General features: G+C 53.2%; 1 protein-coding gene across 8 annotated transcripts in view; it reads left to right on the top strand.

The window, feature by feature from the left end:
• CACNA1E (calcium voltage-gated channel subunit alpha1 E) overlaps positions 1–23581 on the top strand; it is a 107829-nt gene that overhangs the window by 26921 nt on the left and 57327 nt on the right. For all 8 annotated transcript variants that reach the window (XM_017815852.1, XM_017815859.1, XM_017815855.1 and 5 more), the window contains exons 5-7: positions 10242–10345; positions 11110–11262; positions 11381–11562. In XM_017815852.1, the coding sequence (XP_017671341.1) occupies positions 10242–10345; positions 11110–11262; positions 11381–11562 (439 nt within the window). The remainder of the gene's footprint in view (positions 1–10241; positions 10346–11109; positions 11263–11380; positions 11563–23581) is intronic.

Below are 23581 nucleotides of genomic sequence, written 5' to 3'. Positions count from 1 at the left end.
CAAGGGTCCCCATCAGGCTAGGATGGCTGGCTCTGAGGGCACCATGTCTCGCTTTCCTCGGTGTCCTGACATCTGTGACCCATCTGGGCACGGGGTGAGGTGAAGATGAGGAGAATGGCCTGATAAGCAACTGGATGTGTTCTGGGAGAGGTTTTGTTCAGACACTGTGTGGGGAGGAGGAAAATCTCTTGTCCTTTTGCCTTTTGAAGCACTTTCTAGGGTTGGCCTGGTGCTGGGGGCTTGGGAATGAGGTCTGGGTGGGGTCATGTTCCCAGGTGATGCCTGCTCAGCATGCCAGCATGCAGCAGTGATGCTGGGGGTGGCAGCACACAGAGCTTCACGGGTGCTGCTCGTGTGTCACTGGTGGTGTCACCTGCTGGGGACATGGCCCAGATTTGAGTCCTGCTTGCAGTGTGATGGGCTGTGTTGGTGACAGAAATGAGCAGGGGCATTTGGGCTTGTGTTAGCTGACAGTGGCAATGGCTTGAGCAAAAGCCTCCCGAGGTGACTCCCCTCGCTGTGTGCAGGGCAGGTGGGTGCCTGCAGCTACTGAGGGGCTCCAGGGAAGCGGTGCTGGGGTTGTGCCTATTTCTTTTTGCATGCTGATGGAAACGTCACGTTCAGAGGAGCTGGTTTGATGTGTACAAACAGATGGTTTGTGTGGGTCTCTGAGCACTTCGCAGGCTTTGTTGGGTGCAGAGCCAGTGGCAGGGTTGTGGGGGAAACTGAGGCACAGGAGCCAGGTGAGATGCCTGGAGTCTCTACAGAGCTGTTTGCTGCACAGTCCTGTCTCTTGGCTTGCAAGGTGGTGGTACCACATGGGATGTGACTCCCTTTTGGGTGTTCAGAGGAGGAAATTTGGATGCTGAGCCTGGTGCTGCCAGGGGTGTGGTGATGGGTGCTGCTTGTCCATGGTGGAGAGGTGCAGGTTGAGACTGTGCTTGAGAGGAGTCTTGAGGAGAACGTGGTCTGGGACATTTTGACTCCCTTTGTCCAGTCGGGACCTGGATGGCCTCGCTGAGGTGTGGGACCATGTCTGCCTGAGAAGGCAGGGTGTGCTGGTGGTGGGGTGATGCCTCTGGTGGGGGCAGCAAACCGGCTACCTGCGGGTGGTGCAGTCGCACAGGAAGCTGCTGCTCTCCTGCCCCTGCCGAGTGACTCCTGGGAAGGACTCTGCGGCTCCTGGGCTGGGAAAAGTTGCTCAAATCGCTGGTCACACCTCTGGGGACAGCACGGGACACGCGTCACCCCTGGTAGCAACAAGAGGGGCTCTCAGCCTCACCATGCAGCCGCGGTGCAGGGCTGAGCGCGCAGGAAGCGGGCGGGTGGATGGGAAATGCCCTTTGGCCGTCTCCCGGCCCGGGCATCCTTTGGGGCGTGGGCCAAGGGGAAGCACTGGGCTGGGAGGGGGGAGTTTGCTGTGGACCCGTCCCCGCCCTCCCCGCTGCTCGGGGTGAGCTGACTGTAACCGAGCCGGTGCTGAGTCAGCGCTCGGCAATTACTCGCAAAAGCCTCGCCAGCTCCTTTCAGTGGCGCGCCGGCCCGGGCCCCGTGCCAGGGAATCAATTGTCCATGAAGGGCTGTGAGCTCCGTGTCGGCTGCCCTGACAGGAGGTACCTGGGTCCTCCTGGCACTGCTGGTTTTGGGGCAGAGCCCTCCAGCATCTGCTTCACCACCATCACCTGCCTTGTGTCCTGATGTTTCCTCCAGCGGAGTGGAAACCCTTCCCAAGAAACCCCTGGTTATCTACTGGCTTCATTCCATCAGTGCTGGTGCCTGCTGGCATGGCCTCACTGATCTTTCAGGGCAAAATCAGTGCTGTGATGGGTGGAGGAGGCAACACACAGATTTTCATCCTGGACTGGTTTTGGGGAGGATGGGGTCACTGGGATCAGCTGGACCAGGTCACTGGGCTCCTCTGTGCTGTTCAGCTCTTGCTTTTGCTGTGTGGTGCCGACAAAGCTGCTGTTCCTTGGTGCCATGGTTGCACCTCCCTTGCAAGAAACTCTTGCCTGTTTGATCTGCTGAATTATTGGCAAATTTCTGCAGCAAATAATCCTTGGCTGGCAAATGACTTGCAAACAGCTTGTGGGAGAAGATTTGCACTTGGCGGTTGGTTCTGTGTCGGTTGCGTAAGGCGGGTGGTGAAGCCTGCACGAGGGACGTGTGCGGGCGACCGGCGGGTTCGGGATCGGCTCTGCGGACTAAAACTTTCCACTTGATGAATATGCGAGTGTCTGGACAGAGATTTGTGGGAAGTACTTCTTGGGGATGTTCTTGCCGCTTACCAAGAGGCAGTGGTGTGGTGGAGGGGATGTTGTGAGCATCAGAGGTGTAGGGTTGCCCGCTTGCCTCGGGATGTGCTGACCCATTTGGGAGGCTGATGGACCAGAGAGGATATCTGTGTGAGCAGAAACCACCCCAGGATCCATACCAAAGGGACCCAGCATCATGCTCTCTGGCCTTTGTCCCTCCAAATGTGATGCAGGATATTACTCTTCCTTTCTGGACTTATTTTTTGCCATATATCTGATGGGAGAGGTCCTTAGTGTAGGTGGCATCATGGTCCCAGACACCACATTAGGATTTCCATGAGAAGTGGGATTTTCTGCATGCTCTCCCTGGTGTAAATTAGCCTAATGAGGGGCTTCTCCTGCGAGCAGCCTCCTGGGACCCTCTGCAGGAATGGATGGCACTGACTAGGGTTCAACCTGTGTTTGCTTCTTGTGTCAATAAATCCAGTTTTTTTCATCTCAGTGGAAATCAACGCCCACCTAAAGCTCCCTGATGCTAATGCTTCCACCGGGGAACTAATAGTCACATTTGTAAACCTGCTCTGTTTATAACCTGTGGTTTCCAAATCTTCATTGCTGCCTGAAAAAACAGCCTGTTCTCCCCCAGCTAAAAATAATTTTATCTGAAAGCGTGCATAAAATACCTTTACTCGTTCTGAGGCAGAGACAGGGTGGGGAACATCTGTGTTTCCCCTGGGGACTGGGGATGCTCACCTTTGTGCATGGACCAGAGCTGGCCAGCTGCTGAAGCTGGACTTGTGACCTACTTGATGCAGTGTGACCAGGACCAAAAAAGGAGAAAATGGGTCAGAAAGGGCAGTGGGAGGTTGGTGACCTCTTAATTGGTGGTCCTGAGAGGGTGAGGTTGAAGGAGCTTCAGCCATCAGGAACTGGAGCATTAGCTCCCTGCTCCCTGGGTGCCATTAGGAAGAGAGAACAAGGACCCTGCAGTTGCCTGCTTTGTGCTACACTGTATTTGAAGGTGCTCGTGGAATAAGAAGGGTTAAACTCCCTCTGCAAATATCCAGGTGGGTGTGTGCTTCACACACTCCAGTGCCTGAGCATCATCACACCATTGGCTTTTTTTATAGCAGTAATACAATAACATGTGAGCGGTGAAGGAGTGGGGGAACACTGCTAACAATGGGGAAAAAAAGCAAAATGGGAATCAAAGGGCCCTTGTGAAGTTGTGCTGCTCGGGAGCCGGGGAAGCAGCTGCTGTAAAACCAGAATAAATATACTGGGGTCACTAAAAGGAAGAGCTGGTGTCAGGGTTTTTCAGAGGGTTTAATAACAGCTGCTGCACCTGGGTGCCTTTTGTGAAGCCCTTGGGCATGGTGGTTTCCATTAAAGGATTTTGTGGGGTGGAGAGTGGCCAAGGAAGGGCAGGACTGAAAGATTGCTGGCGGTGCTTGCCATGCCCTTAGCAAGCCCGGAGCCAACCGGATGGGCACCAGCTGTGCTGGAGGAGGAAAGCTTGGCTCTTCCAAGTCCTGTCCCAAAGACCAGTGTCCTCTCCCTGCAAAGCCAAGTGGCAGCCGTGAGCCAGGCCCCTCCCTCTGACCTTCCAGGGCAATCCTGCACATACCTGTGCCCTGATTTCCTGATGTGGCTGGTGTGAAGCAGGGCAGAGCGTTTCTTTCCGAGGAGGTTGCTTCCTGCCATGCTGCAGGGCTGCAGTGTGAGCCCAGGGATGAGGAGGGCACTTTTGCTCCTTGTGGTGCTGTCTGAATTTTGGGATGACTGTCCTGGAAAGTTCCTTTTCACACTTCCTCCTGATCCTCCTCCATGGCAGAGGCAGGGATGCTTTGCCTCCTGGTATTTAGTACACCTTGTGCAAATTCTGTGTGTTCAGGTGATCTTCTTGATCTTGGAGTTCCAGAATTGGAGGGGGAACAGGGGCTGGCAGCAGATCTGTCTGGGAATATTCATATGCTGCATCCCCTCATGGTTTGGGGTGCTGGCCCCCAGCAGCGTGCCTTGCATACCAAGCATGTGTGAGAGCACAAACTTGCCACACCTGGGCTAGGAACAGGCTCTTCCCCCAGCACCCACACCTGTGTTTTCCTAACCAAGGGAATATAGTGCAATTCTAGGCAAGGAAGCTTGGGGGAGTGGATATGAGGCTTGGAGAAGAAGCACTAAATCAGAGTACAAGGGCAGCATCCCGATGTGGTTATCCCGCTGGAGCCTCAACCATTGCAAGGAGTGTTGTCCTGTAGTAAAGAGACAACCCCGGGGTCCGAAAGCTGAGCAATGCTTTGATCACACCAGACAGGACTTTTTTTCTTCTCTTTACTTTGTTTCCTGTCATGAATGATGCCTGCCCCATCTCCCACCCCTTCCCCGGCTCTTTCCTTCCAGGACAATTAGTAAGGTGTTTTGTCTTTCATTTGGATGAATAATTGATTTCCCAGCTTTGTGAATGTTTCATGTGCCATATGCCACGGTGGTGGGACGTGCCCGACACCAGCACCTCTACAAAGGGCTGCAACGTTTCCCCAGCTCGCTGAGGGGGAGAGGGTGGGTGATGAGGGAAAAGGCTTCATACTGCTGAGATGGTTGGTGGGGGGACCCATGGGCAGTCATAACTATGGCTCTGGCTTTGGGGGAGACAGGCATCCTGCCTTCCCCCAGTGCAGGATCCATCCCGTGTGCCACTCACGTGCTTTGCTCCATCCTTCCCGGCTCCTCTTCCCCGGCGGTTGGTTTCCTGCAGCCGCAGAGTAAGTCAGTCCCTCCCACGTGGCTGCTGGTCCCCGGGGGCATTGCCTCCCCTCATAGGCACCCCTCCACCCCGTGTGATCCCCTTCTGCCCCCGGACATCCTGGTCTGAGGTGAAGCTCCTGTTCTTCCTGTGGGGATAAAGCCTTGGGCAAAGTCCCTGTTTCTTTGTGCTGCCATGGACCTCGCTCTGGGAGTCGAGTTGGAGGGTAGAAGCCTGCTTGAGGGAAAGGACAGTGGGTTATTTCCCCCACATCTTCATGTGGGGACGTGAGATCACCCAGGTGCATGTCCCTGCACCCCTGCATGTCCCTGGGATCTTGGGCCTCTCCCTTGGCATGAGTTCAGAAAGGTCCTGCTGTGGTACAAGCTTGTCTGTACTATATTTCTCTTGCAGGACGGGCTCTCCTGCCTCCTGTCAATGACTTTAAGTTTCCACCAGGTCCTGTGTGTGCAAATGCAGTTTTACCAGCATCATCTCTCCCTGCCAAATCCTATATCCGCCAAGAAGCAATGCAGGGACCGGAGGCAGCTCTCAGGGTCCAGAGCAGGATATTCCCTCATGCACCAAATCCTGAGGGCTGTTCCAGGGAGAGGTGGCCTTGAGGAATTATTTCATCCCCCACATCAAAGGCTGGTGAAGGCAGATTTTGTCATTCAGCCTTGTCACACCTTGCAGGGAGTTGCTGGTGTCCAGTTAAGGGCCCTCAAAGCTGCTGGGAAGGGTGGGAGCAGCAGCTTGGCACCAGGGCAATCCACTTGTGTCATGGCCCCGAAACCCAGAAAGAGCAGGCTGAGGTGATGGAGGCTTTGACGTTGCTCTGAACTGTGCTGAGGGCAGGACTTGGACTTGGTGTCCCTGTCCCTTGGTATCCCCATCCCTTGGTATCCCCAAAGCAGTCACTGCACTCTGCTGGAGCATCCTCAGGGTGGGTGACCTGATCCCACTGGCCCTGCCTTGAGCCAGGTTTGGACCCAAGAGTGTTGAGAACATCCTGCTATGTATGGTGCTGTCTGCAGAGAGGGGAGGGATTGATTCACCCTCAGAACAGGGCAAGAATGGGGTAAATTCATCAGGTAATTTACTTTCTGTGAGCTGTTTGACCAGTGTATTAATTATGAAGTAGTCTCCCCTGTAGAGTCAGGTGGCAGTGCAAGCCTTCAGGGGCCTTTCCACTTAATTATAAATATTAATTTGCACGTCAGCCAGCCAGCCAGCACCCTCCCTGCCCCAGATTTTGGGCTGAGATTAGTCTGCCTCAACCGATCCCCCTCTCCACCCTGCACACCCTTTGCTGGGACAGCTTGTCTGTGTGTGCCTCAGCAGTGGTCCCTGAGGGAGATGGTTGAGGGATACTCAGTTTGGGGTGGGGGGATGAATCGAGGGCCAATCTGATCATTTGGGTGTTCAGCCTTTGCTTGGGATCCCCGGTGTGAAGCCCTTTTCAGCATCCCCTGAGCTGTGTGTGCTATACCTGAGGGCTGCTGGTGGGCTGGGCTGGGCTGGTGGGGATGGGAGCCCAGCAGTGAACATCCCCTGGCACAGGCAGAGGAGGCACAATGGGTGCTGTACTGTGGGACAGTGCCTGAGTTCAGTGATGACTTTGTGTAGGTAGGGTCATCGAGCTTCACTCGTGGTTTATTCTGCGCAGTCCTGAAGACCAGGGAGTCGTTTAAAACACGAGTATTCTTTCTTTTTACCTTTTCTTGCACCCCTGGGTGAAGAAATCCATAGGTGCAGGTCTTCTGCTGGAGGCGAGGGCGTGTGTTCTGCTCAGCTGCTGGGAGCTGGAGCGGTGCCGAGGGCTGAGCGTGGCTGTGCCAGCAGCTGGCCCCAAAGCCTGCAGGTGTGTCAGCCCCAGTGGGAGCCTCGAAAATAAATAAAATAAAATAATCATCCTGCTTGCAAACACAAAGCATCGGATTATTATTTTTTTTTCCTCCCCTGAAAGAGTGTTTTTGTCTGCCGATGATTGCTCACTATTCAATTATACTTTGGGGGGATTAGCATATATTTCCCATCCTGCCTCTTCTCTCATTTGCATCCCTCCAAAAGCTCCTCTCTGCTCTTTTCTCCACCTGAAGTCTCTCTTCCCCTTTTTCTCCAAAGAAGTAAAACTAACCCCTTTGCCTGGGTGACCTATAAAAACGCCTTCACTTTTTTTTTTCTCCCCTTCTTTTTTTCCTCCGGTACATATGATGAAAAGTATGAGATCATTGGGATTTTTTTAGCCTAAATCTGGCAGCTTTTTTCAAATAACTTGGATGGTGAGATGTAATTTTAGTTTGGGTCCTTGCCTAAAAATAAAGAATAATTATTAGCACATCAGACGTGGATATTGTAAGTGATCAAAAAGGGTTTAAATTGTTCTACAGATACCGGAGCTGCCACCCTGTATCAGCATAAAGGTCTGTCACAGCCCGATCCCACCTCTGGGCTGTGCATCCTCGGGAGCTATAACAAACCTTAATTGGGTGATACAGTTTAAAAAAAATTAACAGTAGGTGTTATTAGAGGGTTAATAATAAGGGTTAATAATAATTGACAGGTGGTGCAATGCTGAAGTCCGAAGCAGCAAGGTGTGTTCTGAATGTTGTATTTATTATTAGCAGTAATGTGATAGTGGTGTCTGTGTGTGCCAGCAAAGGCTGGTTATTGGGGAAAGGTTGTGTCTGTTACTTAGAGCTGTGGAAGGGCTTGGGAAAAGCAGTCAGCAGCCAGGCTTGTGTGCCTGGAAGCTTGATTAGCTTTTTCCAGCTTCTTTAATAGGTCAAAAGGTGGTGCCAGGGCTGCTGAGACCCTGCTGGGAGGCTCTGGGATGGCGGGGTTTGCTGGGAGCAGGTCCAGCAGTGTGTGCTCCCAGTGCCATCCGCTGTCATTGTGAGCCGTGGCTGTGCCTGCAGAAGGATGTGCAGGCACCTATTTCGTTGTGCTGGGTCCTGCTTTTGTCATCGGTCAGGAGACAGGTCTGAGTGCAACTGCCTTGCTCTGGTGATCTGTCCAAACCTCCTTCCGAAACAGCTCGTGATGTCCCTCGTCCCCCAGCGAGGACAAGGAGCATGTCACCTTGCCACAGAGGAGTCCCATTCTTAGCAGCTAATTTAGAGCGCTGGGAAGTAGTGCCCTGGAATCGCCTGAACTTTGCCTGGAGCGCGACGGCTCCGGAGCCCTTCAAACAAATCTGGGTTAGCGGAGGACTTTGCAGCCAGGGCGCTCCCAGGTGCTGCTCTGGCCCTGGGGAGGGGATGTGTGCTGGTGGAGCTGGGAGAGGTGATGGCTCCACCTCCATCGCTCCATCCAGCTGGGTAGGACCACGGCTCACGCTGATCTGTGGTGAGAGGAGAGAGCTGTCGATCCCCATCCTGCTCTGCTGCCAGGAGCTTTCCAGCTGGGCTTGCATTGGCAAGCCCTCAGGAGAAGGGCTGGAGCCTGCGTCCAGCCCAGGGGCATCCCTGGCCTCCTGGAGATGCTCAGTCCTGGCTGGAGTCAGAGCAGGGGCTGCACATGCCCCTTTGGGAGGTTTGGTGGCACACCAGGTGTTGGGACGTGGGGAGCAAAAGCTGAAGAAGGGTCTCGAGGTCTCCAGCATGACGTTGGCACAGCGTGTCCTCTACGCTGGCATTTTGAGGAGTGCTGGGTTACCCTGCTCTCACTGGCAGGTTGTGTGAAAGGGATAAAAGTGCCGGTGCTCTTCTCTTTCCCTCGTGCTGCTGAGTGGCCGTGCTTTATCATACTTATTGATTTTGATCTTACAACCAATTTAACAGTGCAGCTCTCCCCAGCCCCCTGGGTGCTTCTGACTTAATTAAGTCCCTTTTCTGCTCTCCCATCAGCCCTGTGGGTAGGGGTGGCTGGTCATGGGCTGGGGCAGGGAGATTGTGTTGAAAGGGCTCGGGGGAAAGAGAAAGTGCCATGAAGGGTAAAAGATCCCTGTATATGTATGGGACGAGCGGTGTGATACACAGGGAGTTGTGGGTGATGCACCCTCAGCCTGCTGCTGAGGCCAGGCTTTGCAGCTGACCCTTTGTGCTGGGGCAGGGAGGAAGATGAGACTGGGAAAAGGAGCTGAAACAACCTGGTTTGCAGATGTGAGAGCGTTTCTGCTGCCAGGGTATCCTAGGAAACCCAGCTGCCTTTCTGGAGGGACAGGTTGGTACCTGCCGTACCTCGGGGAGAGGGGGAGAGAAAGAGTGCTAATTGCTCAGCGCGCCAGAGAGCTGCTCTGGCCTGTAATTAGATGAATTAGTGGAACAATGACCCAATTTCCCTGGGTTTTTGGATTGCTGCAAACAACCCTGAGGTTGCTGCCTCCCTCTGTCCCGTTCTCCTCCCCATCCCCTCCTCTCCCATCTCCTGCTGCTCTACTGCATCTTCCCTCCTCCTCCTCCTCACCCAGCACCTGGAGACCAAGCTTGGATGGGAGAGGGTTCTGCTAGTACCCCTAAGGCACAGCTTTCCAGTTCCAAGAGCAGGTGCAGGGGCCCTGAGTATTTCCACTGCCAGACTCAGTATGTACCACCCCCCTCCTGCCCCAATTTGTTTTCTGGAGATGGGCTTGAAAAAAAAATCTTTGTTTTAAAAGAAAATCTCTGGAGTTCTTCGGGTGCTTGCCGGTTGCCTTCCAAGGTCATCAAGCTTTCATTACTGTAGATTTTTGAATGTACATGAGGTTCTCGGCTCCTTTTCGGCAATCCCAGAGGTGGGACTCTAAGGAAGCTCCATGTGTGGAAAAAGCCAGAGCAGCTAACGGCTGGAGGTGCTGCCAGGGGAACATGGGTGACCATCAGGGGAGTGACCCACATTTCTAGGGCCCCATCTCTGCTCCACGTGCCACCTGCCTGGAAGGGAGGTTAACCCCTCGCAGCCAGGACGAGCTCGATGTCGGCAGTGTTGAGACCCCTGAGTGCAGTTGTACAGCACGGGTGATGTGGGGCTGCCCCCAGCCATCCTGGCATATAGGGGGCATCAGTGGGGGACTGCTGGGGCTGAGGGGGCCCCTGGGTCACTTTGGGTGATCACAGTGGCCCATGAGCTTTGGTGCCAGCATCAAATGGGGCTGACTGATGTGCGGGCCTTTGGGGGGTGTTGAATCTCTGTACCTGCCCAGGGGCACAGTCTTCCCTGTGTCTTCACCCAGCCTGGCATGAGAATGTGGCTTTTGGCACTGAGGTGGCCGAGGGCGTTGCCTGGGATAACTCTGCTCTCTCCCTGTCTGCCCACAGCATCCTCGCCACTGCTGGGACACACTTCAACACCCACGTGGACCTGCGGACGCTGCGGGCCGTGCGCGTGCTCAGGCCTCTGAAGCTCGTCTCGGGCATTCCCAGTAAGTTGGATGCTCCTGGTCCTCCTCTGAGGGTGTCTGCATCTGTCCCTGATGTCCTTCAGAGGGAGAGGGGTGAAATCAAGGAAGAGGGGACAAACCTCCTGATGTAGTGGGAACTCTAGGGTGGCAGCATTTGGTGTCCCCAGGTGGCATTGCCCCCTGCCCAGCCCTCCCTGTACTGGCACAAGGCTGGGCTTGGTGGAGCCTGCTGGCAGCTCTGCTTCCCTGGCCAGAAGGCAGTGGGTGGATCCTTTCAGGACTGGGGTTTATTCGGGGGAGATTACTTTTTTTTTTTTTTTTTTTTTTGTTGCAAGATTTCATCTGTTGACATGGGGATAAATAAAGAAACTAGGCTACTGTTCGCTCCAGTCTTCCCATCCCTCCTGCCCTGGGCACCAGCAGGACAGTGTGCTGGATCTGTGCCTTGTGGGCAGTGAGGGGGATGGAGCTGCACTAGTCATGTCCCACCAAGTTCAGGTGGGACAAAGACAGCTAGGACACTAGAGTGGGGACCAGCTCCAAAAACAACCCCTCCTGGAGCCTTCCTCTGTGGCCTGGCCCTCCTTCCCTTGGGATGGTGCTTTTGTCCATGGTCCTCCTGCCTAAAGGGATCCTCCAGGCTCTGCTAGCTTCTTGCATCTCTCTGAGGATGACTGTCCTTCCTCTCTGCTCCCTGTCCTCCTCTTGCCAAATATGACACAGATGTGCTTCAGGTAGTGGGTTTGCATCACTGTTTTGAGCTGTGCCTTTCTTTCCTCTCCCAGGCTTGCAGATTGTCTTGAAATCCATCATGAAGGCCATGGTGCCTCTTCTCCAGATTGGCTTGCTGCTCTTTTTTGCTATCCTCATGTTTGCCATCATTGGCCTGGAGTTCTACAGTGGGAAGCTGCACCGAGCCTGCTACACAAACAATTCAGGTGAGGAGAAGGGCTCTGCACCCACTTTGCGTCCTTTGGGTGGTAAAAAGCTGGGAAGAGCTGTCTGCTTCCTCTCCCTTACCTCTGCCTCCTTTGCCTCCCCGCTGTGTGCTCTCAGGTGAACTAGAGGAGCTGGACCCTCCCCATCCATGTGGGGTGCAGGGTTGCCCCCCAGGCTATGAGTGCCGGGAGTGGATCGGTCCCAACGACGGGATCACGCAGTTCGACAACATCCTCTTTGCTGTGTTGACCGTCTTCCAGTGCATCACCATGGAAGGGTGGACCACAGTCCTGTACAATGTGAGTAGAGTTGCTCTGGGGTCTCTTTGGGCAGCTGGGCATAGGGGTGGGGGAGCTGGAGGCAGCATTTCTGTGTGCTGGAAACTTGTAAGATCCTGAGTTTCCTTTGTGATGGGAATGGAGTTGGTCCTTCCCATTTGGACAGGAGATGGTGGATAGAGGCATGTGTTACATTCCTCCAGACAAAGGGAGCTCTAAGGGATTGGTCCCCAACTCTGGGTAGTGCTGCCCATTGCAGAGAGCAATGTGAGCTTGGGCTGCAACAATCCTCCTGCTTGAGGGCTGTCCCTGGGGAGGCATCCTTCCTTCCATCTTACTCCTCCTGTGCTCCCCAGGGCAGCTCCATGAGAGGGGACATGTTTTCTGGGCACTGCATATGTGCTCTCCCTGTACACCAGGCAGCAGATGTGCCTGCATCCCCATGGTGGCCTGGGAAAGCCCTGGAGCTAGGCTTGGACCCCCTGCCCTGGGGGGTCCAGGACATTTCAGTGTCCGGCAGGGAGTTGGGATCTTTGATATTTGTGCCGATGGAGCAGGGAATGTCTGGGCTGGGTTACTGTGGTTTGCAGCTGCTTGAAGTTGCTGATGGCCAAACTCTTGGGGTGCCCAGAGAGTGACTTGAGGGCAAAGCTGGAAGCAGAAAGAAAAGCTGCAAGCAATCACAAAGTGCAACATCGTTGTGGGCGACTGGCCATATAAGTATGTTTGAGTTTGTGGGCTTGAAGCAACCGTGCCTGTTCTGTTCCCAGCCTAATTTCAGCATCAATTTTGGCGTCATTGCACCGGGAATGTTTTTATACCCTGGTTCCCATAACGCCCGGAGTTTTGTAGAGTGGCATTGCTCTGCGGGAGGCAAATTGGATGGCATGTGATGGGGAAACGTGGCTCAGTGGTGGCTCTGTCATTGATGGAAAGGCTGCTTTTTAACCCCAAGGTAGGCCAAGGTACCAGGCTGCCGGTGTTGGGTCCCTTCCTCCCGCTCAGTCCATCCCAGGGTACTTCTGGGGTTGCAGGATGGTGTGTGTGGAGAGATGGATTGTGAAACCTAGACTGGAGTAGGAAAGAGAGAGTTTATGGCAAAGGCTTGACCTTACCATGAGGATTTGGTTTTCTTCTTCCTAAAGGAGATGGTGGTGTCGGAATCCCGCTGCTTCAGTGGGGGAATTAAGCAGGATTGAACCACCTGAGTGTTCAGACCAAAAAAAGTCGATTTCTTGTCTGCTTCTGGTGTGTCAATGGGATTAGAGACTTAACTACAGCACCTATTGCCCAGGCATAATGGAGTGGAGCAGGGAAGGTGATTTTCCAGTGCCCTGGGCAGCTGCTGCCTGCTCCCTCTGCCATACACAGCCCGTGCCTGCCTGTGGCTGGTGCCAGCAACCTTCCCTGCACCTTGTTCTTGTGTTAATGACTGTCTCTCTGCACAACGGCTCTCATCAGGGCTCCCCGTGTCTCCTTCTCATCCTTTGGTGCCTGCAGCAATTAGCAGCAGCGCTCCCTGTGCGAGAGCCCCAGTGGCGGTGTGTGAGGAGATGGTGAACTACACAGACAGGCAATTTGTGGTCTGATCCACTTCAAGGGTTTGTTTGAGTAAGTCTGGTCTCCTGTTGCTTGGGATGTCTTTGCTGGGAAGGCTGGAACTGATCAGTTCAGTGTCTGAGATTTACTGATTCATCAGCTGGGTCTTACTGGAGGGTAAGGATGGGAGATGCTGCTGGGAGCACTGAAAACTATGCTCCACAGGACCTACCCTACAGAATCCCCCTGTTTACCAGCACAGCTGATAAATTGGGGTGTCTCTAGAGCCCCTGGGGCAGCCACAGCCCTGGTATCCAAGTAACCTTCCCGGCACCAGTTGCAATGCTGGGCAAACGTGCTCTGTCACCGTGTTGCCGATGGCTGGGACCATAAATAAGGTGCCTCCCTTTCCCGCTCCTCTGCAAAGAACCAGCTATTACTGACCTATAATGGAAAGGATCAGGGACCTTCCTTGGCTTATAATTGAATGAGGATTTGGGCCTTGGTATGGTAAAATGCTGCTGATTCACTTTGGGGGGTGGCAAGGGATGATGTTTCTGGCACTACTGGGCAGTACCTCCTGCCCTCCCCAGGGACACAGGCTGTCTCTCAGAGTGCAGAGGTTATGGGTGCTCTGTCCTTTTGCTGCTTGGAGAAAGAAAAATGGATTTCTGCCTTTTTTTTTTTTTTTTTTTAAATAAAAAATGAGAGAGGCCCGTGGGGAGATATGGTCCCTGGGGGGATGCAGGAAGAGGGCTGGGAAACACAGGAGTACTCTGCCAACAACTTCATCACTTGGAGCGAACCAGAGGGGGCTCCTGCTGCTAACCAGCGTGGACCTTGCCCAGCACATGCCCCAGGTCTGGGGGACTTGGTGGGGGACTCTGCTCTCCCACTGGGGTAAAGCAACGGGAGGCTGTGTCCTTGCAGATTAACACTGCAGGGGAGAGGGAGATGGCAGGAAAACCACTTTAGCAACCTCTCAAAGAAATTGCTTACTATAATATTCCCCTGTGTAACTGTATCATGATTTTAAGATCCATTTTTCCACAATTTTACCGGCTCTAGGAGCGTAGCTCCCGGAATTTGTAGGCAGCATCACGAAAAGCTAATCAGCCCCATGGTACTTTCCACGTGTGTTGTTTCATCTATGTGTTTGCTTTTTGCCTTCTTTTCATCAGCCTTGCCTCTATGAAGGTAGAAATCACAGTATGGGTTAAAAATAGAAGAAAAAGCCTCAGATTGAGGGGGTGTTATAGCTTTCCCAGCTCCTGTCCCCAGGAGCCTGGTGGACACTGATTTCTTTTAGAGGGGAGTTTTGGCTTTGTAGCTGCCTCTGTGGTCTGAAATGGGCTAAGGAATATTTTGCTTTTCTTCTTATACTGGAGCATATGCCCCTTCCCTGGGCTGGCTTGAGACCAAACCTGATTTCTGTAGGGACCAGAGGGAAATACAGTGCTGGCAAAGAGGCTCACTGTCCTAATTCTCCGCCTCTGCAGCCGTGCTGGCATGGGGCAGGGGCTGGGTTGCAGTTTTGTCATTAAATGGTGATTCTGTGGGGGTGGTGGGGCTGGTGAGGGGCTGCCACTGTGTGCCATGGGACTGGCCTGACACATCACAGGCACATGGTGATGCTGGTGGCTTTGGAAGCCCAGCCCAGCTCCCAAGGTCCCAGAAAGCAAACTGGACAGGAGTTTGAAATCAATATTTCCTCCAGAACGCCAGCTCGGGAGGCTGTATTTATTCACTGCAATTGTTTATTTGCCTTCCCGTTTGAAATTGCTCAGCTGCTGTGCTTGCAGGTAGCGAGGAGGAGCCTGGCTTGATGGGATCTGCCACTCTCCTTTTCCCCCCACGCTGCCAGGAACTGAGATGGGAAGAAAAACACTGGTGTGCTGGGGCTCTGGGCAGGTGGGCTCTGCAGGGAGAGGGGACAGCCCTGCCAGGCTCGTGTGCTCCTTTGCCCAGAGCACTGCTCTGTGCTCTCCACTCACACCAGTTCTGGGCACCACAGCCCCTGGCTGGGATTTAGTGTTTGGACAACTGGCAACACAAGTGTGAGGAGAAAGCTGGTGTTTATAGCTGTGGGAGCAATGCCAACATGGAGACATGCAGCCAGGGAACCCAGGGCTCCCTGCCCCTCCTAGAGCAGGTCTGGAGCACAAGTCAGATAAGGAGCAGCTGATGGGGCTTTGCAGGGGCAGCTCAGTCTGGAGAAAAGAAGGCTCAGGGGGACCTTCTCACTCTCTACAACTCCCTGATAGGGGGGTGTAGCCAGCTGGGGGTACGGCTCTTCTGCTGGGTAACAGGTGACAGGATGAGAAGAAATGGTTTCAAGTTGCACCAGGGGGAGATCTAGATTGTGTATCAGGAAAAATTCCTTCTCCAAAAATGTTGTCAAGCATTGGAGCAGACTGCCCAGGGAAGTGGTGGAGTCACCATCTCTGAAGGGATTTGAAAGGGATTCGAGGACGTGGTTTAATGGTGAACACAGAATGCTGGGTTAATGGCTGGACTGAATGATCTTAAAGGACCTCTGCAAACTAAACAGTTCTGTAATTCTATGATTCCTGTTGCATGTTTTCCTGCATGGATCTGGCTGTCAGCTTGCACTCCTCCTCCTCTTGTGGCACCAGGGATTGGGACCACAGGGAAGCACGAGGGCAAAACTGTACAGGGAGCCTTAGGAGATGCCAGGGCTGAGTGTCAGGAGCTTTTGCAGCAGGAGGAGAGTGTTTTCTGGAGGAAAGAACACCAAGTCCTTGGCAGCTTCCAAAACACCTACCAAAATGCAGTGGTGGTGGGCAGAGCTGTAGGTCTCCTATCCCCATGCAGAGCTGAACAGCTGCTGCAGAGAGCCAGGCGGCTGCAGAGGCGCTGGTTAGGTGTGAAGTGTGAGCTGTGTGTGCAGAGACGGCAGCTGAGACGCTGCAAGAGCGGCTGTAAAACGGGAGCTGCTGCAAGGACGGGGGTTTGCAGCAAGTGTGACTCAACCACCATGTGCTCACAGCATGCTGGAGGTGCTGGGGCCAGGAGGGTGTGAGGGGAGGACATCCCAGTGTTTGGCATCTCCTCTGTAAGTGGGGTGCAGAAGGGTTTTGATGAATCTCGCTGCGTGCAGAAGTTGAGGTTTTGTGCTGGTGGGCACGAGGCTGGTTTTGTTTGTGAAGGACCAAACCTGAGATCACAGAACCACAGAGAGGTTTGGGTTGGAAGGGTCCTTTTTAAGATCATCTCGTTCCCACCCCCTGCCATGGGCAGGGACACCATCCACTAGACCAGGCTGCTCCAAGTCCCGTCCAACCTGGCCTTGGACACTTCCAGGGATCCAGGGGCAGCCACAGCTTCTCTGGGCAACCTGTGCCAGGGCCTCATCACTCTCACTGTATAAAAATCCTTCCTTATATCTAATTTAAATTGACTCTCCTTCTATTTAAAACTGCTACCCCTTGTCCTATCACAACACGCCCTCCTAAAATATTTGTCCTCATTTTCACTACAAGCCCCCTTTAAGTACTGAAGATCTTCTGAGATCTGCTGGAGCCTGGTTTTCAAATGTGGTGACACATCCATCCTTTTTGAAACAGAGACTGTTCAGGCAGCCCTGATTTGGGGTCCTGGGAAGGAGAGGTGTATTATCTCACTGGCCATGCTGGAGCACATGGATCAGAAAGGAGAGCGGGGCTTGACTTTGCCCTTGTCGACCCTGGAGGAGGCCAGAGGAGGAATCTGTTGCAAAACAGTTATTTTTCCATGTGTGTGTGTACAAAATTTGCATGTTGGCACAAATTCCTGGGGTGTCACAGTTGTCCCTTGGGTTGCTCAGCACTCAGTTGCTCTCCCTGAAGCACCTTTGTGTGAACAGTGTGAGTGGGAACTGAGAATCATGCAGATCTGGGTAGGTTCCTCCTTTTGCCTTTCAGAGTGAGGACATTGCCTGCCTTTCCATGGAGCAGCAAGGAGGCAGCAAAATCAATGACCTCTCCAGAGAGGATTTTCCTCTTTTTGGAGTTTGCTCACACCTGACACGAGCTGGGAAACCTGAGCCCCAGCGCTTCCAGGAACTGCTGCAGTTCCTCTGGACATTGATATCTGTTTCCTGGGATACCTGGTCCCAGGGCAGGAGCTGCAGCAGCACCAACCATGTGCCAAGGGTTGCAGGGTTTCTGCAGCAAGGGCTTGTGATGCAAAGATCCCCAAAACAGCTCCTGTCCTCACACCATGGTGAGGCGCAGAGCACGGGAGGAGCTCAGTAGGGCAGTGATCCCAGAGCTGGGGGCTGAGCCTGCCCTGCTGCCTCTTTGGGTACCGTGGATTCTGGGAGTGTGATGGATAACAGTTCTCCCAGCAAGGAGCAGTGCTGGCTAGAGATGATCTCTGGGGAAAGGAGGAGGAGGAGGAAGAGAGGCTGGAGAGCGGGGGAGGTGGGAGGGATGGCAAAAGAGGGAAACCACTTGGCTTTTTAGCCCTCTGTGCCCTGGGAGGACGCCAGGCTCTCAAGCCGGAACGGTTGGAAAGGGAACAGGAGTCCCTTCTTATGTGTTTTAAATTAAAACACAGCGCACACAAAATATCCTGTCGGGGAGGTATGAAAATTTAATCAGCACCCAGAGCTCTGAGCAGCTCGGCAGCGAGCACAGCCCGTAATGCCTCTGCAGCTATTCCTGGCGGCTCCCGGCCGTGCGGGAACAGCGGGATGGGCTCTGTGCTGGGGGGAGCAGGGGCTGCCAAAAAGTCCCCCACACTCGTGGCACCGCAGGACAGAGCCCCTTCCTCCTCCTTCCTCCAAAATGTTAAACGCCGAGTGTTTTAAATATGGTGAAATTAAAGAGGAGTTAAGAGAGGAGATGTCAAATTCCACCTCGAAGGTTCAAACGCTTCCTAACTTAACAAAGTGAGCTGTTTCTCCCCAAATGGCTCCAGTTGGTGCCCGTGCTGGAGCCCGTCCCTGCCAGGCACATGTGCAGCAGCCAGCCTGCTCTCCCCTCTCCCCCCTTTGGAAAAAACGACTCTTTCTCCGCACTCAGCAAAGCCAGACCCTCGCCAGCTTGCCAAATGTTCCTGCCTTTTTTTTTTTTTTTTTTTAATCCCCTTTTTCCCTCTCTGTGTGTGTATGTGCTGAAATGACACAGCAAGAAACAAACTGTGTCTGCTGGATCCCAGCTTTCAGGCATGTTCTATCAAAAGCTCCCTGCCCACACCCTGCTCCCTGCCCGCGCGGGAAAGTCTCACTCCTGGCAGCACTGGAGGAGCTGAGGGGCTGGTGGAAGCACCAGTGCTCCAGCATGGATGCTCTGGCACTCCCCAGCAGCTCCAGGCTCAAGGATAGGAGGTGGAAGGGGGTTCAGTGCTGTCTGGTCCCCCATTGCTCGTCTTTTTAAAGCCCAGGACTTGTAAGTCCATTAGCAGGTTTGGTGCTGGAAATTGTGTTGGTGAGGTGTTGGAAAGCTGTTTTCGTGGTTCTTGGTCAATGTGCTGCTGTGCATCAGGATTGGGTTATGGGGGTCCATGAGTGAGGTTGTGCATGGGTCTGTTGCCCCAAAGCCTTGCAGCTGGAGTTGGGGATGTTCCTGCATCTAAGAATGTCATACAACTATGAAAATCATATTTTGGGACAGCATATCATGAGGCCTGAGCTGCTTCTCTGGGCTTAAAATGTGCCCAAAATAAAGCAGGGATCCAGGCTGGAAATAACCAAGCCCCATGGGAAAACAGCCCCAAAGCTGATCCCATGGAAGCCGTGCCTGCTGCAGCATCCAGGGTCTGAGTCCAGCTGAAGGGGCAGTGGCACTGGCATGTGGATCTGCACTGGAAACACTGGCACTGCCTTAGCTAAGAGAGGGGTCTAATGAAGGCTGTGAAGCTTTGCAAATGCTCCATCAGGAAAAATTCATCCTGCCTGTGGGGCACTTAGGAGGGTGCTGGGGAAGGTGCAGGAGGGGTCTGGGCAAGGGGAAAGGTGGGATCTGGGAGCAAAAGTGGGGGTAGGTGAGGGATCACAGTGAGGGATGACTGTGGGGAGAGGCAGAGGAGGAGGCACACATGGAGACAAGGTTTGGAGATCAATGCTGGGGCATCTGGGTGCAATTTCTTGGTGGGTTGGTAAGAACAGAACCAAAACTGGTCTTCATGCCTATCTCAAATATTTTGAACGCTTGATTTTCAGTGATGCTTTGAGCAATGCATTTTTTGCATTCCATTTAGAAAAGGGAAAAATGAAATATGTTGTGGGTTTTTTTTCCTGTTTCCCCACTCCTTCCCCGCACATGCACAAACAAAAACATGCCCACATGATGTGGGCCGTGCTGATCTTTGTGTCCCCTTCTGCCAGGACTCTTGCTTGCCCTGGGCATCCAAGAGCATCCCGGGGCTGTTACAAGCGCAGGATGTGTCCTGCCATGGGTCAGTCCTGGCCTTGCAGAGGAAATGTACCAATTTCCTCATTAACCTGATTTGGAAAAGCAAAGCATTTCCATTCAGATCTTGTCCAGTGCCGGGGTTGCTGATGGATCCCAGGCAGGGCTGGCGGGGAGTGAAGCATGGCCCTGCATGCAGGAGATTAAATTACCACTATTAAAGGGAAGAAAGAGATCTGTTACTGTACTGGGGAGAGCAGCAGTGGGTGTCAAGGTCTGGAGGGAACTGGTTAGGCCAAGGAATCTGCTATAAGATATTTTTTTAGTTATTTTTCTCCCCTTTTTGCTGGGTTATGGAGATTTTGAGGCTGTGGCTGCTGACCTATATGTCTTTCTCAGCTGGATGCAGCTGTCATTTGCAGGGAGGAGCATGTTGGGGGCTACAGAGGTGATGCTGAGGGGATGCCATCAGCCATGGCAGGGGCGTGCTGAGTGTCACCACCAGACAAAGACCATCAGGAGTTGCTGAGCCAAGGGTTTGGAGTACAAACCATGGAAGCTGTGTTGGTTTCGCACCCGCTGTCTCACTCTGCAAGCACCTGAGAAAGGCTGGTGAAGGCAGGCACAGTTTGCCCAAGGCAAAAAGCCCCTTGAGATCCTGGCTTTCCCCATCAAACTCCCTCACTAGGATTGCAACCAGTGTGGACTGACAGACCCATCCTGCCCAGCCACAGTTTGGTCACCCTATCCCTGCCCAGCAATGCAGTCAGAACTCTGGTTCCCTATGGGAGCTCTCTGTGGGGCAGGAAATCCCTGGCAGAGAACAGCCACAAGAACAGGGTGCTGCCACCTATGCTGCTGGAGATCCCATAGCTTCCCTCCAACCTCCCTGTAGGTGCCATATCTTCCAAGCACACCACAGCCAGTCCATACATTAATGAATGTGCATTACCCCAGTCTAATTATGTGCCGTTTCAGTCCAGATTCGAACAGAAACACAGAAGCTTTTTCCTAGTGCAGATGGATTTTGAGAGGGGACCTGACTGTGTACAGGGCATTGCATTGGGGTGTGCTGCTGGTGTTGGTCACGCTGGATGTGGAGGTCTCCAGGACACATCTGCTGGGAAAAGGCAGAAGACTCCCCTGCCCCTTAAGGAAAGCCTCAAGTGGGAGCCCAGCCCTGTTACGAGACACTGGAGAATCAATGAGGATGGATCTTGATAGGGCAAAGGGGAATGGCTTTAAACTGAAAGAGATTAGATTTACATTATAAATTCTTCCCTGTGAGGGTGGTGAGACACTGGTACAGGTTGCCCAGAGAAGCTGTGGCTGCCCCGTCCCTGGAAGTGCTCAAGGCCAGGTTGGATGGGGCTCTGGGCACTCTGGTCTAGTGGAAGGTGTCCCTGCCCATGGCAGAGGGGTTGGAACTAAGTGATCTTTAATGTTCCTTCCAACCCAGAATGTTCTAGGATTCTATAATCCCTGTGTGAATGAAACCCAGTGGCTCCCCGTGTCCTGCTGCTCCCCAGATGAGCTGGGTGCCCGGACCCTCGGTCCCCAGTTCCCCTCCCTGCGCTGGTGAGCAATGAGTGGCCACTAAGGCACCCTGCGCAGACAGTACATGCTCTCTGTTTATTTTTAGCTAGGAGAGACTGAGGGGTTTATTGAGGGTTTTTTTTTTTCCCCTCCCCTTCCCCTGTAGCAAAGAAATCCTAAAGTTTCCCATGCGCCGCAGCCCGAGGGAGGGTACGTGTGGGCTGCGCGCTTGTGCTTTGCATTCGACTTGAGTATATATTTAGATTTCTTTAGATTTCTGGCCCCCTGAGTGAGACCTGCTTTTGCAGCTCCCTGTGCCTTTTCCTGCCCTTTGGAAAAAAAAAACCAACAAAAAAACACCAAAAAACCCACAACAACACAAGAGCTGCCTAAAGAATAAACTGGTGCTTGGGGGGTTGAGAAGCAGAGGTTGGTGGGGGTTCCTGCTCTGGGTTGGGGTCCACTGTACTGGCTCTGTTTTCTTGTGAGGATCCTGCTCCCACACCCTGGTGGTGTCATTTATAGGCTCAGAGGGTTTTGCTGGCAGCAGAGTTGGTTGTGCCAAGATGTGAGTGTGGTGGTTCAGCTCAGGCTGGGAGTCTCCACCAAAGCCTTGGTATGGGAAACACCCTTGGGTGTGTGGTCCCTTGGGGAAGAAGCTGTGACAAGCTCATGCTGGTTGTGTTGGTGTCTGAGGTGTGCCTGGAGGCAGCAGGAAATGTTTTTTGGTCTGGTGGCCACGGGAGAGTTTGAGAGGTGCTGGTTTAGGCTGTGGGGTGCATAATGGGAAGGTGGTTGTCTTAAAGGGAAGGGAAGAAGCAGCAAAGATCGGGCAGCTCCTACATTTCCCCAAGAGCTTGAATGAGTGTTGGGACTTGGCCTGCTGCACTGAGAGCTGGGGCAGGAACCAGGAGTTTCTTCATTAAAGGAGTTACAGCACTGGTGTAATTTGGGGATTAAACTCCTTGTGTCTACCCTAAATTCTGCACATGACAACTTCCTGGTACCTTCAGCAAAGGGGGAAAAAAAACTGTGGGAAGGCACAGTGGACCAAGGTGATAAACCACTGCCTAAGAGCAAATGATGCCCCAAAGGAACGGGAAAAGGAGCTGCTCAGTCAAGACAACTACTTCTTGGTGCTAAAATTAGTTGGGAAACGCTGTGAGAGCCACCAAAGGTCATGTTGACACAGACCTCATGGAGGATGCTCAAAGGAGCAGTGAGCGGTTCCCCACCTCTGCAGATGGAAGCAAGGCACAGTGAAATGATGTCTGGGGACATTTGGGCATGGATGGATATTTCACCCCAGCTTTTGGTCAACACAAAGCAACAAAAGGCTGGATAGCGGGAACGAGGACACGTCCATGAGCGTGGCCAATGTGGAAAACCAAACATGGAGACCATGGCACCCATCAGCCAGGCCCTCGGGATGGCTTCCCCCCCATGCTTGGAGGGAGCTGGCACATGAAATGGCAGGTCTGGTAACAAGTATTTTTAACAACTCCATCGAGTTGGGGGAGGCACCATCTGACTGGAGAATAGCGAATGCGATGCCTATATTTAAAAGTGGGGGGAGGAGGGGAAGAAAAGTAAGGCAGGCAGGAATAGGACTGTAAGCCTGACCTTGATCGCATGCCATTTCGGAACAGATTTGGAAGGCAGGAGAGGAAAATGAATCATGGGTTTGCCAAAGGTAGGTCACTCCGGGCTAACCTGGCATCGGAGACCTGGAAATGTTGTAGAGCTGCTCTTTGTAGTAAAGCTTTTGCTATGGGAGAGTGTTAATGAAGCAGAGAAGAGGGGAAGGGGATGAGGAGCAGGAAAGCAGGTAGTACTGGGATGATCCTGAGTGGTGTTGAGGGGATACAGAGGATGTCAGCAACCAGTGGAGTCCTTGGGGATGAGTCATGGGCTTTCCTGCTTCCAGCATCGACTGGCTTCCTGGAGGTGGAGGGATGGAGACTGCTACTCTGGGCTGGAGGCATTTGAGGGCTGGAGGAAGAGATGTGGGATGCAGTGAGAAATGGAAAGCCATGTGCTTGTTGAGGAGCAGCAAAGATATCTCCTTGGAGCTTAGGTCTTGCTGATTGGGAAGCAGCAGTGTGGAGGAGGAGAGGATGAGTGTGGGTGACATCAGGGTGACCATGAGGTGACCACAGGGCAGCAGTGCCGTGGAGGAGGAGAGAGGATTGAAGGCGGGATGGCAAAATCTCTGTAGCATCATGAAGGGATGGAGTGGGACCCATCGAATCACTCAGATCTCCTGTGTCCAGGGAAGATGGACTGAGCCTGGACAGGAGGAGGGAAGGGGCTACTTGGTAAATAGGGCAGGAGAGCCAGTCATGCAAGAGAGAACTGGAAGAACCTTGCTTTGGCTAGCAAAGCAGAGGCTGGAGATGGCCATGATTGCTGTCTATAAATAGATCAGGATGGGAAATGGGAAGGAAAAGAGCTATTTCAGCCCAAGGCCAATGCTGGCAAAAGAATAGAGTGGTATATAAAATGACCACAAATAAATTTAGGCTGAGAATTACAGCAGCCATTGGAGCATCCGCCTGAGGAGCCTTCCAGTGGGGATACTTAGTTTTTGGCAGTCAGAGTGGCTGAGC

The sequence above is a fragment of the Lepidothrix coronata genome, unplaced genomic scaffold (assembly GCF_001604755.1).
Source record: "Lepidothrix coronata isolate B3197 unplaced genomic scaffold, Lepidothrix_coronata-1.0 Scaffold52, whole genome shotgun sequence".
In the NCBI taxonomy this organism is placed as follows: Eukaryota; Metazoa; Chordata; class Aves; order Passeriformes; family Pipridae; genus Lepidothrix; species Lepidothrix coronata.
The sequence above is the reverse complement of the archived record's forward strand: the minus strand, read 5'-3'. Positions and strand labels throughout refer to the sequence as shown.